This window comes from Poecilia mexicana, unplaced genomic scaffold, assembly GCF_051168715.1.
Source record: "Poecilia mexicana isolate PSO_F unplaced genomic scaffold, ASM5116871v1 scaffold_5, whole genome shotgun sequence".
Lineage (NCBI taxonomy): Eukaryota > Metazoa > Chordata > Actinopteri > Cyprinodontiformes > Poeciliidae > Poecilia > Poecilia mexicana.
The window spans coordinates 32787647-32804824 of NW_028263374.1; the positions used below are offsets into that span (position 1 = coordinate 32787647).

At 38.1% G+C, this 17178-nt stretch overlaps 1 protein-coding gene across 1 annotated transcript; it reads left to right on the forward strand.

Annotated features, from left to right (window-relative positions):
* The first annotated feature begins 4931 nt into the window (after positions 1–4931).
* LOC106927322 (eukaryotic translation initiation factor 4E type 3-like) lies at positions 4932–16593 on the forward strand. The gene is made up of 7 exons (XM_015002814.2): positions 4932–5271; positions 8615–8687; positions 13203–13297; positions 13434–13494; positions 13577–13643; positions 13740–13895; positions 15340–16593. Exons 1-7 carry the CDS (start codon positions 5087–5089, stop codon positions 15384–15386), a joined length of 684 nt encoding a protein of 227 aa, XP_014858300.1. The 5' UTR covers positions 4932–5086; the 3' UTR covers positions 15387–16593.
* Positions 16594–17178: the final 585 nt, after the last annotated feature.

Genomic DNA, 17178 nt, shown 5'->3' on the forward strand with positions numbered 1-17178 from the left:
ACTAAAAATATTGGATTATTTTCAAAAGCATGCCAATTTTGTTTATTTGTAAACTTGTATCCATAATGTTTCATATAGTAAACTGTACTCGTTTTTCTTAAACTCTGCGTGCCTTCCTCTGTTGCTCACAAATAGGCTCCCATGAATTCAGAATCTTCTGATCAGGCCCAACATCCCTTGTAAGTGTGCAGTATTGGAGTCATTAAAGTAGCTTATTTACCTGCTACCAACTATCAAGGGTATTTGAAGCAACCTTACTTGTGGGTTACACTGGCAATTAATCTAATTACATTTGGCAAATTTCATATTCACAAATGTAAATTTTCATCACTGAAATTAAATTATTATTATTATTATTATTATTAATTTATTTTTTTTTTTTTTACAGAAATCAAATTTATCCACTACTTCCAAGAGTACCAACAAAAAAGCTGTCTATCTCTGTGTCTATTCAGAGATAGACATATGAATATTGTCTATCTCTGAATATTTTTAATTTGTCATGTCTGTAATCTGCCCTGCAACAGACTGGCGACCTGTCCAGGATGACCCCGCCTCTCGCCCAAAACACTTGCTGGAGATGGGCACCAGCACCCCTAACAAGGGTGTACAAAAAATGGATGGATGTAATCAGTAATCTCTACCTTCTATTGTTTTGTTTTCGTACCAATGTATTTATTTCCTGGCATGTTTTTTTCATATTTTGTGTTATTTTTCTTTGTAATATTTTGTTATACTTTGTTACTTTGTTATATAGTAGTTTTTGGATAAAATCTCGCTCTCAGCATAAATTCTGTACTCTGAACTAGAGCTGGCGTCATGTGACAAACCTTCACCCACCGCTGCGGGGATTAGACTGCTCCCTTTTAACAGGCTCCATTCAGGCTTCAACAAGAGAATATCTGTTGGGTAAATGAACACACGGAACTTCAGATAATGCAGAAGATGGAAAACATCACAGATCCGAGACGAATGCTGGCATAAGTCAAGGAAACTATTACTTTATGGAAGTGCTTTTAAATTATCCGAACTGTGCAGCTGCAGCGGAGCAAAGGTTTAAAAGAATAAGCAATGTAACGCGGGCAAAAGAGGGAAAAACGTGCACAAACAGCATTAACTGTAATTTGATTTTATGCAGTTTTTTTTTTTTTTAGAACAATTCTTCTGCAGAAACATGATCAGGAAACTGGAGACTGTAGATATTGCTATAAGACGATGATTCACTCTGAGAAAGAAAAATATGTTTTGGTTTGGGCAAAGTGATCTGTTGGGTGTAGTTATTATCCTTCTGCTGTTCCACTCCCATTGATATTAGTTTAATTCTCATTTTTCATATATTTTATTCCACAAAATCTTGACTATTAGGCAAGACACTGGAGTAATAGTCAATCACCACATTGCATACATTTATATACTGATTAATCTTTGTCCAAATAAGAACATATTACATTTTATACTAATGAACAGAACACATGGGCAAAACAAAAGCAAAAATTTTGCCTTTACTGAGTGAATTTAAGGACCTTTAGTGGACAAATCATATCAAGATTGGTTATTTGGAAAATTCTCTGTTTTGGCTATGGTTTCAAAAGCTGTCTATAAACAATAACTATAGTTTGAGAAGTTTATTAAATGATGTAATGCATTTATTGTCTTAAGTGGTTTTAATGCAGTAGAGCTTTATACATTTTATTGTTTTCCTTCTGTGTCTATCTTAAATGATACATAGCTGAAATTTACAGATAATACAACAGGTTATTGTTTCTATCAAGCAAGTCAGTCACGCTTAAAAACTGTCTTTCTTTTGAAGATGTTTATACTGTAGTTTCGCAGTGTTGACTCACAAGGAAAATAATTCTAGGTATGTGTAATTCTGGATATATATAGATGTATATGATCATTGTCCAAAGTGGTAAGAATCTGGGAAATTATCAAGATCTTATTTCCATTAAAATAGCTTAAGTAAAGTAAAACCCTCTGATATATCAAACAAGGATATATGAAAACACACCAATCCTGGAAGAAGGAACATAGCTGTAATCCTTTCTGTATTGAACTCTCTTACTACTTAATACAATCATATTTAATGAGTTAGAATATGCTTTATGGGGAGTTGTTAGATTTCTAGTACCTTTTGAAAATGACAGTCCTTAAGGTGGTACTAAAAATAATTTTCATTAAACTTACATTTCTACATGATAAAATGTTTTTTTTCTCTCATATTCTAATTTTAATGTCATATTTTCATTATGTAAGCAGAAATCATCATAATTAACAAAAATAAAGGCTGGAAAACACCAGTATATGTCTAGTCTGTATAATGTGTTTCATTTGTGATACAATTCCTGAAATAAATTGATTTTTCAATAATGTTCTAATTTAAATGGGTCTGAAATAGACTTTGGAGTCAAACTCAGTCAGGGATGTGGGGGGGGGGGTTAAGGGGGCTTGAGCACCTGCCCCTTTTGCTCCTTGCCCCCAAGTGCCCTTTTGGTCAAATTTCTTGTTTTTTTTTTTGTTTTTTTTGGTATTATTTCCTAAGCCCTCTTCTGACGCATAATAACATGCACTAAAATTATTTGTTTTTTTGTTGTTTTTTTGTACAACATAATAAGCCGGTAACCTTGTTACCTTTGACCTTTTGCCCGTGATGCATGACGCAGTTGCCTCTCACACAGTGAGATGAGGCGGCTAACTGGAGCTCAACGTAGCGAACGTTCCAGATTACAGAACAGCTTTTGGTGAATTAAAAAAAAACGTTTTTGGTGAATAAAGTGGAGTAGACTTGCTACTTGTCAGATGACAGAAAACATTGAACGTATCGTTTCTGCTTCAGCACGGAGTCGCGGTTTAAGCAGAGAGGTAATGAAATGCAACAGACACTGACAGGCCTCTGCGTCTGCCTTTCTCTGAAGAACTACTGAGGGGAGGAGACAGCCAGGTGAGGAAAAACTGTTCTTATCTATCATTCAGTATTTTTATCAGACAGACATTAGGCTGTTGTTGTTGTGCTATTAGCTAGCTGCTAGCTAACGACTTTGTTAGCAAAGCCAGATAACTGAAAAGCTTCTTCCCCTGTACCGTTAATGATAGCAGTCATTCTTAAGTATCGCTTATGCAATAGGGAAACATCGCCCATCCAAAATCTATCATCTCCATAATGCAGTGGCGCAAAAAGTGAGTATGCAGCGCATGCAACGCATAGGGGCGCAGCACCAGAGGGGGCGCCAAAACCCCGTCTGGAGGGTGCCGATTATGTTTTTCCATACACTTCAGCGCGCCTTACGCACCTTCACCTCATGCACATAATGAGGTAAATCTAGCGTGAGTTTCACTCTTAACGTATCCTCGCCCTGGGGGGGGGCTAGGGGGGAGGGGGAAGCGAGCATATGTTTTCTACGCTGACGTTCCTTCTTTTTGGGGGGGCGATTTATGTTTTCGCATCCACCTGAATAATGTGCAGTTGCACCACTGTCATAATGGATATATGTCTTCTAATTTCCTTTGCTGCATAATGTACATTGCATTTATTCTAGCGTTAGGTAAATGTATCTTGAAGGAGAAAAGCACTTAAATAAAAGTCCAACAAGGATATTCATGTAGAATTAAAAATAACTCACCCTGATCTACCATGATAGATATAATGTATGTAATAAAAGTGTGTCATTAATGAAGGTGAAAAAACTCAATCCAGACTTTAAGTAAGTTTAGGGTCTGGTTCGCAGAGTATGAAGTTAAAGTTTTTCCCCAATTATTCAATGAAAAAATAAAAAAACTAACCTCAGTTAAGTAAAATAAAATTGTAATCAAAACTTTTGGAATTGTAATGATTTCTTTTTTTATATAAAAAGTTTTGTTTAAGAAACTTATTTTTAAAATTAAATAATTCATTTTTGTCTCGTGAACTTAAAAAGTTATTTGCCAAGCATAAACCTTTATTTGCACACATCAGAAATCTTTTGTTGTGATTTTAGGCCCTGTCCACGACGTCATGTGAGAATCACAAGCAAAACTTTGAAACACAAACAAAAACTTATATTAACTTATATTAGAATAGCAAGAAAAGATTTGACAAGCACAAATAAGTTTGTTTTTCAAAAAAAAAAAATCACTTCATGAGACAAAACTGATTTTAATTTAAAAAAAAAGTTTTTCAAGCAAAACTCTGGGCTTTTCTCATGGTGACATGCATTAACAATTAAATTTTTTCTTTTTTTTTTTTTTTCTTCTGCAGTGCCACATTAAAGTTTGATGCAGCTCTGCTTTGCTGAATGGACCATCTTCATCTCCACTGCAATTGTAGCAAACAGGCAGCTCTTTTGTTAAAGATTATAGTACACTGAAAGGTTGCATGGTCCCCTTTTTATATTTTTAATAGTGTAATTCTGTAAAGACAAAATATGTCTAGCTCTGATTTGCATATCTTGCTAAATTGCGGGTTTGAATATTGCAATACTTTCCTATAACAAAATAGACCTGCAGAAATAAATTACTTATAAAATATCTTACATATGCATAGTTGTATGCTCCATTTAGAGATTTTCCTTAGCTTTGATTGTATATCTCACAATTTTGTAATTTATCATTGTTTATTAAACTTTGAAAGCTGTGTGGCTTTGTTAATATTCTGTCCTAGAATGAGGTTAGATGTGCCCCCTTTTTTTTTAGTGGTCTCGGCACGGCCCTGAACCCAGGGTTCTTATTGCAGCTGCGTCACTGCGCAGCCTTTCCGAAAGTAAAATATTCCAAATGTTTGACATAGTAGCTCGAGAAGTTTTAATGTACTAGCTTCCTAAACGATACACGTTGATTCTAAATTACTGCCAGGAATTAAAAATATCTATGACAATATTCATTTGGTTAAAAAAAAAGTGGAAGAGTGAGTCCTTGCTATTTTTATGTAGTCTTTGGGGTGGACCAACTGCGACGTTCCTACCCAATGACGTCAAGACGTTCGCAGCTGGTGGGCGGAAAAGCGGTAGTGTGTTTCTGTACTTGCAGATAAAGCTTAAACCGAACCGGTTCGTCTTATCTGGAGGCTATACCCAGAACACATAGCGAAGCCCTCGGTTGGTCTCCAGCGGTAATGGCGGTTCCCGCAGGTCAGACGGGTGTCCAGATGGACAGAGGCGTCCTGAGCGACCAGACAGTCCCCTCTGAGGACAACATTGACATCGACGAGAAAGAGTTGGAAAACATCACAAAGAAACAGCGAGAAGGCGACACGATGACGCTGCCTCTTCACTCGCCCTGGACCTTTTGGCTCGACAGGTATCATTTAGAGTTTATTCGCCGTGTCTTAGTGTTAGGAGCCCCGGGACGAGCAGGGAAAACAGCAGGCAAGGCCACCGTTTTACAGGCCTCCAGGAGCGAAACGTAGCAGGAGAAATATTCGCCTTTAAGGCTTCTTTGACCATTTTTTTGGTTTCCTATTCCAAAACCCTGCTAGGTTGTGGAACTGAAGACTTTTACTTTTGTCTTGTCTATAGAAATGGGTCCTACGCAGCACAGTGGAGCTGAAGGGGACCCCTCTGTATTATCCCGCTGTCCATCTGAAGTTACTTTGCGTTATCCAGCAGGGGGACCGGGAAGATTTTGGGCTGAAACAGACACTGTCGTCTTCTATAAATGAAGCCAGTTTTACTCCTTTTTCACGTTGCTAAACCAGTACGTATTTGGTTGGAATGCCGTGTTGTCATATAAAGACTTGCCTTAGCGTAAAGGGCCTTCCTTTTTCCATCCATTTTTTGCCATTTAGAGCTCATATGCTAATATGTATTGTAGGGATGGGTAATATGGACTTAAATTTTTATAATGATATCTTGTGGTTCTATTGTGATGATTTAAATGGCTGACTGACAGCAATCATATTCCCACAAACACGTGTTTGTACAAATACTGCTCTTGAAAAACATTCCTATTTGTAAAAAGGATCTTTTGAACAACACTTGAAATAAAAGTGATTTATATTAATTTTAAGAGGAATTTACTGTGACGTTGATAAATCAAAATTTTAAAAGAAATTTATCACAATAAATGATTATAGTACAATAAATGCTCACCCTTGATATATTTGAGTATGTTAATGAAAGTGCAGTACCAGTGTTAATCTTCATTAGAATTTAAAGCGAGAATGTTTTTTTGCATTATTATTGTCATTTCTATTAGATCACTTGACAAAGGTCTCAAAACAAAGAAAATTTATTGGAATAACTTCTCAGACAATTTATCATCCAACTAAAAGTGTTATTGTGTTAGGCCTCCCTCTTACAACATTATTCTCATAATTTAAAAAACAAAAAGCAAACATAGAATTTTAAGAAGCTGGTGTAAATACGCTGTCATATTCAAGCAGAGTTTAGGTTAATTATTTTGACTAAATCTATAAAATTGAGATAAAAAAGTAAGGATTGTTAATAAACGTGCATAAACATTTTGAACAGCTCTTTCTTCAAGTAAAGTAAAAAAACAACCTTGAATGCTTTGTTTCTGCTATCACTAACTTTAAAAAAAAAATAAAATTTATGCTAATGTGCTGTTGACTGATGTTTACACTCACCGACCACTTTATTAAGGGCACCTGTCCAAATGCTCATTGTTGATTCAGCCAATCACAAGGTAGCAACTCAATGCTGCAGTTCAAACTGAGCGTCAGAATGGGGAAGAAAGTTGATTTAAGAGACTCTGAATGTGGCATGGTTGTTTGTGCCAGATGGACTGGTCTGAGTATTTCAGAATCTGCTGATCTACTGGGATTTTCATGCACAACTATCTCTAGGGTTTATAGAGAATGGTCCAAAAACGAGAAAATATCTTTGTTTTCTAAAATTCTGTGGGCACAAATGTCTTGTTGATGCCAGAGGTCAGAGGAGAAAGGCTAGACTGGTTCAGTCTGAGAACGGCAACAGTAACTCAAATAACCACTCGTTACAACCGAGGTATGCAGAAAAGGATCTCTGAACGCACAACATGTTGAACCTTGAGGTGGATGGGCTACAGCAGCAGAAGACCACACCAGGTGCCAATGCTGTCAGGGAAGAACAGGAAACTGAGGCTACAATTCACACAGGCTCACCAAAATTGGACAATAGAATATTGGAAAAACGTTGCCTGTTCTGATGAGTCTCGATTTCTGCTGCGACATTCGGATGGTAGGGTCAGAATTTGGCATCAACAAAATGAAAGCATGGATCCATCCTGCGTTGTATCCATGGTTCAGACTAGTGGTGGTGCAGTGGTGAGGGGATATTTTCCTGGCACACTTTGGGCCCATTAGTACTAATTGAGCATCGTATCAATGCCACCTGAGTAGTGTTGCTGAGCATGTCCATCCCTTTATGACCATAGTGTACCCATCTTTTGATGGCTATTTCCAGCAGGATAACGTGCCATGTCATAAAGCATGAATCATCTCAGACTGTTTTCTTGAACACAACAATGAGCTCACTGAACTCAAATGGCCTCCACAATCAATAGATCTCAGTCCAATAGAGCACCTTTGGCATGTGGTGGAACGAGAGATTCAAATCATGGATGTGCAGCCGACAAATCTGGAGCAACTGTGTGATGCTGTCAATATGGAGCAGACTCTGAGGAATCTTTCCAGTACCTCTATCTTTTAGATAGATTTTTACCCAGAATGCAAATGGAAAAAACCGTGAGTGAAACGGTGACTGGGACTGACTAGTATATATTCCATTGAGGGAAAGTTAGTTTCAAGAACTCAAGAACCCCCCTGGTGGTTGAAGAAAAATCCACATATAAACTGGAAAATACAATATATGAAAAAAAGAAAAACACTGAATGCTCTCTGGTATGAGGAGGCGGGCCGGATCCGGCATTGTTCAGGGGGCCGGACCAAACGACGTGGCGGGCCGGATCCGGCCCGCGGGCCGTAGTTTGGGGACCCCTGGTGTAGATGTTGTAGTTTTTAAACAAGAGTCGATTAACGATGCGGAAGGTAGTGGAAAAATTAGGTGGAATCACCCTTTAGCCATTTCCCGAATTGGAAGCCAGAATTGGAAACCAACTTCAGCTTTGTGGCAAAAAGGGGATCCAACCCAGTATTAGCAAGGCGTACCTAATAAAGTGGCCGGTGAGTGTATATTGTAGTCCTTCAGGGTTCTGTGTTCAGACTTGTTCTGATTCCATTTTTTTTTCACATTAGTTGAATGGATAAAACACATTTTAGCAGCCATTAAACCAGATGGACTTAAGGAGTTTGCTTAACCAGTTAATGTTATTAGAAAATTTATCTAAATCTCTGACCTGAAACTAATTTCTTCTTCTCGAGACATATTTCAAAATTAAGAGCCGTGGGGTCAGAACATCAAATTGGAGGCTGTTAGTCTGGTTAGTCTATCACTGTCCCCAGAAAAAAATCTAGTTAAATTCAGCTGCAATACTCTCAAACTGACCAACCATTGCAGTTTTTAATTTCTCCACGCTGGTGTTTTTAGAATTCAAAGATGCAAGTCTATATTTACTGCTGAGCATATAACTGATTATCTACAATCATCCCGGGTTGCAGAAAGAGCACTTCTCTCATTCTCTGTTCCTCCATTGGAGCTGAAAGGGTTTTTTTTGGGTTTTTTTTCTGTCCTTGTCGTTCCAGGTCATTACCAGGGACGACAGCTGCAGAGTGTGAATCCAACCTAAAGAAGATCTACACTGTGCAAACTGTTCAGGTGAGACTTAAAGAACTCGGTCCTCTAAAGAGGAAAGAGATCAGGAACACGACTGGACTGACTGTCCGACTCATTTAGGAAGAGACCCCCTGATGGGTCCCCAAGCATGCTGGGCTGCAATCAGCTGATTGGACGAGATGATGGGTGTTCGTTCTAGTGGTCGGTAGTCATTGAGACTGCTAATGTTCTTTATTTGCTTAGGGATGATGGTGGAGGACTTTTAAGCATGGTGGAATGGACCACTAGGTGAGGGACTAGCATAGGCGCCAGAACAGAGGGGGCAAGGGGCCATTGGCCCCCCCCACTTTACGGTCCTGCCCTGCCTGCCTGTCCGCTGGTCCCGCCAAACATTTACAGAGACTGCACACAACTCTGACAATCTGTGACTGACACCTCTCTGTGTTTATATGCAGACAGAGGTACAGATAAAACCTACAGCACTGAGATCTGGACCAAATCTGAGGCTCCAGATCATAACAGTCACCCAAAGGTTTAGCCACATGCAGCAGCTTCGGGTCAGGTTGGGATCTGGAACCGGTCTGACGTCTGAAAAAAGGTTTTGACTCTGATCCGGTCCAGGTCTGAACAAATTCTGCTTAAAAATTAAATGAGATTTCTGTATTTGTCACCATTTATAGAACTGTGATGATGTTTTCTTTCTAATGGCGTTGGGATGGAAAAAAAAGACATCGGGCCCACATGTCCGTTTACGGGTCGGACCAAATGCTCACCCACACTTTGCCCAGAGCAGATCATTTTTGCTTAGGTCGAAAAATAATTGGATGAATTTTTTCCCCCCCTTTTGCTCTTCCAAAAGCCAAACAGTCATCAGTATCCATAAATATCGATGGCTACTGATGGTTTTCAGTAAATAAGAAGCACATTAAAGTTTATTCATGGTGTTTTTCATTTTGTTTTCAATGTAAAAATATTGTCAGCAGTCTGGCTGGTTATCTCTCCCACTCAGATAATCTATTTCCCGCACAATTTGTGGCACATGCAGCAAATATAATCTGCTGCCTTTTGGTTTTAGACCCACAGCATCCAGATCGCTGCTGCGCCGTAACGTGATGATGGCTGGAACTATTAGGTTGTCCTGCTGCTCTAAATTGGCATTGCTGGAGGATATTTAACATCTATTTTATTATTGTTTTTTTTAATGTTACAAATATTTGACCAGTCGTGATTTTTGTCATATCTATCTGTCCTCGACATAGTTGTATTATGTGTATTTTGGACTTGTAATAAGTAGATAAACACAGGGGCGCCCGCAGCTGTACTGCTGTATGCACTGTGTGTACCTGGAGAGCTTTTTTTTTTGTAAAGTAAAACAGAAAAGAATAATGTTATTGCTCAGTTTACTTTCTAAATTTAGAAAATTTACTTTTCTAGATTCTAAATTTGGTGTGCTGGCGCTTTTTCAGTAAGCTAAAAATGAATGAACGGAGTTTGAATCCTCCCGTAGTTCTAAGAGCGGTCGTTTGGATCCTGCCAGAGCTTTTTACCGTGTGCGCGGTTCTGGTGGGTCATTGGTTTATGAGCTTTTTGTGTGTGTGTGTGTGTGTGGTTTGGTGAACTGAAGAGCTGACAGGTCACCTGGTTGGACAACTGTTTAACTCGCTACACCAATGATGTAATGACAAAACATTGATGCGGACACTGTGTTTTAATACCGTCCATCTGTATTCAGCTGTTCTTAGATCGGCTGCAGGCATTTATCTGTCTTTTACGTTTTTCCAGACTCCAGTTTTGAAAATGGAATGAAGTCCATTAGGGCTGTTGTAAACGAATATTTTAGTAATCGAGTAATTATCGATTATTCTTACGATTAATCGAGTAATCGGATAAAAAAAAATTCTAAAATGAAATATTGGTAAATCTGGCATAATACCGGTGTTACTATCAGATATCAATATCAGTCCAATTTTTCATATTTGAGCATCCCTAACAGTTGCTTTTTTGTAGTTTAGAAAACTAACCTGTAACAATAATAGCTCACTTTCTAAGTTAACCAGAAGAAAAGTTATAGAAAAATCTGAAATTATATTGAATTTAATAACAAAGAGGCAGGCTCACAAATGTGCTTATAAAAATGTCTACAATCCAGCTTTTAGTTTATGTATTCATCTTCAGTGAGTTTAATAGATTAATTAAACTCACCTTGCCACCTAACCTGTCACGCTTTGGGTTTGAAAATACGGGAAATGCCGCCTGGAGTGGGAGGAGAGGGCGAATGAACGAACGTAAGATGGGGTGGAGGGGAGGAAATAGACCAGCGGACTGACGAACCGTTAGACCGGGGGACGAACACGGGGGGAAGCAATACGGGATATTTACGACACCTTCACTGGTCACACTCAGAAACTCATCTACCAGCCATGTACGATGCGCTCCGCCACCCGTTTCTTCAGACCGGGATATGAAATTTATTGTGCGGTTCGTCGGTAAAGCTACATTTACACGGTAAGCATCAGCTACTCAACCGCCCGCCCTGTTCAGTCTATCCGCTCACCTCAGCGCTCTTCCCGCCGTTCGCTTTCAACCAGCAGCCCCGGAGGAGAAATGCTGCCGTACTCCAGGCATTCCCCCAGTCATTTTAAGGATGCTTATTGGTTCCCCAAAAACGATAAAAAGTCGGGCATTATCATCAATCAATAAAATCCCCACAGGCCAATCTTGAAGATTGGACTTTATGCCGCTGAGACTTAGCTTTTGTCAACAACTCAGAGGCGGAAGTGAGAGCTCCGCGCAACGCAAATGAAGTCCCGGCCGGAACACGGTGCGCTAACTAATAAAACATAAATTAACGAAGCTTCGAGGCACGTAAATTTTCCTCGAGGAATTTTAGTAATCGAGGTACTCGAATCATTCGAGGAATCGTTTCAGCCCTAAAGTCCATTCTGCCATCTAAATACTCTGTGTAAAGCTGCCTTCTGCATGTTCCCCACTGACAACTTAAAAAAAAAAATTCTGATTATTTTCCACCAAATCTATGACCACAGTGCATTTAATAGCAAACAATCATAAAATCTAGTCAGACTGCAGTGCATAGACCCAGAAAAGTTGTTCTCCAGGTAAGGGATATTTACTGTTTACTTTGGGACAAATTGTGACAAACCCACTGAATTGATTGACAGGTGCCATCGTATCAATGGAACAAGTGCGTGCCTGACAGTCAAAGTGCGTAACAGAAGTGACGAAACACCCCATGGCCCTCCCACCTCAAAAATGAATCCGGCACTGCTGGGGACTAGTTGTAGATGCTGGTAAAAACCCAGAATCTATAAACCCATTTTCAGTGTGTGAAAATGGCTAAAATTACCAAAAGTTACTAAAACATGAGACGGAAACGTCCGTAGCTTCAACAGCTCCGTTGTAGACCCCCACAATGAAGCCAGGAGAGAGAAAAAACATGGATGGACATGTTGGATTTTTCCTGCTGTGACATTGCCAAGGTCTGGCTTTGTTGAACAAAGTTGAGCAGAAGCTGCAGTAAGATAATGGAGTGTGATTTTTAAAGCTGCATTTGCACACAACCAACTCAACTGGACGGTGAAGTTCCAGTAAGGCCCGCTTCATATTGAAATTAAGCTTGAAAAATTCTGGGAAACTCTGCACCTGACAGCTGGGCTCGCCTTTCATATTTATGTGTGGAAAACAGCTTGTGACATTCTTTCATACTTTTAGTGTGTGCTTCTAGCTGGCTTCACATTGATATGCTCTTGATTATATATGTACAGAATCACTGGAAACTAAACTTGATAGAAATTTCAAATGCACAATTTTATGAGACTTTACCCGCAATAATCATGAAATTTGTTACAGGATGGCTCAATCTTTCCTCTTGCAGACATGGCATTTAATTTAAAGCTTTATCCAGAAGACTTCAGCGACAACGTTTTCAGTTTTTTTGCTTAAAAAAATTTATTTGGTTCCCAGAAAAAAATAACCCAAAGAATTCAGACTTTTCATTTTAGGAAAAAAAATTCAGTGGTCCTAATCCTCTTCTGCAGGACATTTCATTGGACTTATGTCTTTGCATGAGATGATTACCATGATCTAAAAGTTAGGATTTCAAATTTGCCAAAAATATTTATTTATACATATCATTCAGTTTTAAACCCTTTTAAATAAATCCAAAAGAAGTTGGTGGAGTGACTGGAGTTAATGACTCTCTGGATGTATAGAGCAGAAAATAACCATTTCTTCTCCCTCCCCCGCCTGTTACTATGCGCTGCTAGTCAGCTGGCAGCTGTGAAGATTATTTTTTGAAAGTTCTGGCTCTGTAAGTCTAAAAATATCTTAAACATATTTGTCATATTTAGAGATTGTTAAAGACTCTGCCGTGTACAAGCAGCCACAGGGCATATGGATGGAAAAATGCGATTCTGTGACAGTAAGGCAAAGTTTGTCCAGCAGAGTGCGCTGCTGTACAAGTCACAAGATCAGAGTTTGACTATGAAAAATCCAGAACTGATATTAATTTATTGATTTTATTTGGTTTTATGCTTGAAGATGTTCTGGAGTGTGTATAACAACATCCCTCCTGTCACCGCCCTGCCTTTGAGATGTAGCTACCACTTAATGCGTGGTGAAAGGAGGCCACTATGGTGAGTCCACATAGTATTAAAGACATCAGCAGCTTCTTACAGTGACTAACTTGTTTTCAATTATGTAAATATGACATATTTAGCTAAAAATGCAATCTCTGTTGGGATTTTTGACTTTGATCTTCTACACCACCAGGGAGGAAGAAAGCAACGCAAAAGGAGGGGTATGGAAAATGAAAATCCCAAAAGAAAACAGTGTAAGTGCTGCCCACGGTTTACCTACTTTTCTTCTCCTAACAGGAATGTATTAGTGATGAGTTTCTCTGCTTTATGTCTCAGTCTACAGTTTGGAAAGAGTTGTTACTTGCTACTATCGGGGAGCAGTTTGCAGATTACTGCACATCAGGTACAGTAGGATAATTTAATAAATAAAAACAAGATTAAAGATGTTTTGTTTGATCCTCTGCAAACAGTTTTCCTGTTTTCCTCTTCCATTTTTCAGATGATGAGGTTGTCGGCGTCAGTGTTAGTGTTCGAGATCGGGAGGATGTTGTACAAATATGGAACAGAGATGCAACGCTTGCCGACAAAGCGAGTATTTTGGGGAAAGTCTATGAGCTGCTCCCGTATATATCATTTAAGGCAGTTTTTTATAAGCGTAAGTGTGTATGTATATATATATATTTATATATACATGTATAAATGTAAACATATATGCTTATATTTATATAAATTTATTTTCTTCAAGTTGTGTGAAAAATGCATTGGTAAATAAAACTGTTAAAAGGTTTGCCTAGCTAATTCACTATAATTCAACAGTCCTTCAAATCAAATCCTTGGTTTGTGCACATAGTCTTTGTTAAAAAAAAAAAAAAAGCTTATTCTGATGACGGCTTTGCAATGGTCCTTAAATATTTGTTTCTGTGAAAAGAGGTGATGTCACACTGTGAGAGGAAGAGCCGTTTGTTTAGCACAGCTCTGCCAATAAACAGGATTTCACAATAATTTCAAAATAATTTAAGACAAAATTGTGACTAAGTTGACATTTTAAACTGCCTGCAGCATTGCACGTTAGTATATAGGCATAGTTATAATTAGCATCAAATTTTGATTGTTTTTCATTTTTACCTTCTCAACAACAAACTCAATGTTTTAAAGAAACTAGCCAAGCAGTTTGATTTCTGAAAACAAGGATGTGTAAGTCACTGTGAATCCAAAACATAAAAAGGGTTGTTTGCCTAATTTAAAAATAACAAAAATAAAACAATATCTTACACATTTTTTAATTTCATCATCAGGAAGAGGGTATAGCTGACTCCTGCTTTATTTTGCCCTTCTTAATAAAAATGAGTGCCTTTGTCTGTTATTTAGTAAATGTAACCAGTTAGTAAATGTAACTGGTTACATTTACTAAATAACAGTAAATGCTATTTAGTAAATGTACTAAATAACATTTACTAATAACATAGTGTAACTTGGTTACACTATGTTTTAAAAAAATAATATTTTCCAAATGTCTCCCATAAGTAAAATTTGCATCCTAGCATTTTTTAAAAAGTGTATCTAAAAACTTTGGGCAGATGGGGCGCATGAAATTGTTTTGAGATCTGCAAATGGCCCCTGAGCTGCACTTTCAACACTCTTGCCCTAATTAAAGTGGCATCCTATGAATGAAGAGCCAACATTCCTCCATAGAAAACTTAATATTGTTCTTCCTCTCACTTAATACTGACTGTTCTTCCCTCAGAGTTTTGTCGATCTCACTGTGCTGAATTGTGGTGCGTTCACTGACCAGACAAATATGATTATTTTTGCCCATCAAGTTTGCTGATTCCAGTTGCTGGCTGACTTTTTACCCCATTTGAGACATTGCCTGATTTTTTGTCATGTCCTGACACTTAAACCTGCTTGATTTACAAATTGTTTTAAAAAAATCCCCCTTAAACGCTGACTCAAGAAAGCTTCCTCTCTATTGCTGACATTTTGAAAATCCTGACCTTGCAGTTGTTTCTTTTAGCACCTGGAACTTTCCATGCCCTTCACGTTGAGTAATCTTTGTCAAGCAGATGTCTAATGAAATAAAATTACTCTGTTTCTTTCAGCTCATATGGATCATCATGCCTTTGAGGGAGGACGTTCAAGACATTAGATTGTGAAGCACTTTAAATAAAAAACAAAAAACAAAACCCAGAACTGAACCTGCCTTCACGGAAGGCAATGTCCACAACTTAATTAAGGATAGTATTTTTTTTTCTTTCAATGACGAGAGGTTATCAATATATTTTTGTATCTTTTAATGACTGCTGCCTTGCTTTAATCATAATATGGGTCCTGAAGCTCTGAAGGGTTCAGAGATTGTAAACTGTGTAAATCTCATCCATAATGCGTTAAGTAGTGAGGGTGGCAATTTCCTGTTCTGCTAGAACTGTACTGGGACCACTCATGTCATTCCTGGTGCAGACTATAAGTCACATTCAATATTTAGAATATTGCTGAAAATTCTAACTGGTTGAATGTGACTATTAGCTGCACCGATTAGTATGTTTTTAACTGCGATTTGCTGCTTTCCCATCATGATCCATTCAACTTTTTCAGTGCCAAAGCGTTCTTCTGCTGTTTGTAAGATGTTTTTGTTGTTCAAGAATATTGTTGTTTGTCCGTTTTGGGTTTTATCGTCACAGATGGAGTGAATGTAATATTTGCTTTCTTAAACAGTGTGAACCCATCGTAAAGCCATCGTAAAGGATCAAAGCGAAGTCCAGCGCGGATGTGGCCATAATTATTTTTAAAGCTTTATTTTTATGGGTGAAAAAAAAAAGTGTTGAAAAAGTATCAGGGAATGTTTTAATGTTATTTTTTCCCCAAGCTCCAGGATTCAATATTCTTTTTAATTGAGCTCTGAAGTGAAGTTACTGATTGGTAGATAATGAGGTAATGCCAGACATTTTTCTCCCGTCGCACCTCTGCTACATGTTTCCACTGACGGTAAATCTGATAGTTTTCTTCCTGCCTTCTAGGTCAGTGATTATGTGTAGGTCATACTGTCCTCATGTTTTAGTGGTTTGAAGATGGATTATGCTTTATGAAGGCTGAGTGAATACCTGAGATTTTATGTAGACTACTGCTTAGAGGAAAACTAGATCGGCTCCCATCCATGCAATATGCATCTTTCATTTAACAACAACTTCAAGTTGTTTTTGATTAAGTATACGTTTAAGTTATCTTGCATGTTTTATCACATCATCTTTGTAGTTAATCTCATGTCAGGTCGATAGTTTTCAAAAGGATCTTTGTTTCCCTCTGTAAAGTCTTTTTGCAGTGACATGGGCAGATCAAATAAAATGGAGCTGAAAATATTTTCTTTGGAGTTTTTCTTCTCACTGAGAACACCAAGAACACTGAGCAAAAATCTTCTAGTTCCACCTTTTCTGTTTCCTCTGACAGAATTAAAAAGTACACATTGTAAACTAAACTACATATTTTTACAAGTATGTTTTGATTTGCAACATTTAGAATCCAAAACTTTGAAATCAAAAACTTGATGCAATCAGCTAGACTTTCCTAGATAGATCACACTAAGATCAACTGAATTTAACTATTCAGAAATATAATGTGGATAAAAAAAATTCTGGATTTGATTCGTTGATTTGGTTGGGTTGTATAAGCAGGGATTTGGTCTAACTCATTTCTGGTGAGAGTTGAACCCTGACAACCAAGGTTTCCTTTTATCACTGATTCTGCTTATAGCTTTAATGAACAGAATCTCTGGGCTCAGTCAAGGTGTTGTGGGGATCTGTTTTGTTGTCCTCAAAATCAGGTCTCTGCCTTTTATGGATGATGTGGTTCTGTTGGCTTTGTCAGACTGATTTCCTGTAGGGATGCGCTGATTGCAATAACCACCAGGTTACAGTTTCCTGGCCTGATTACTTATCTTTAACCTG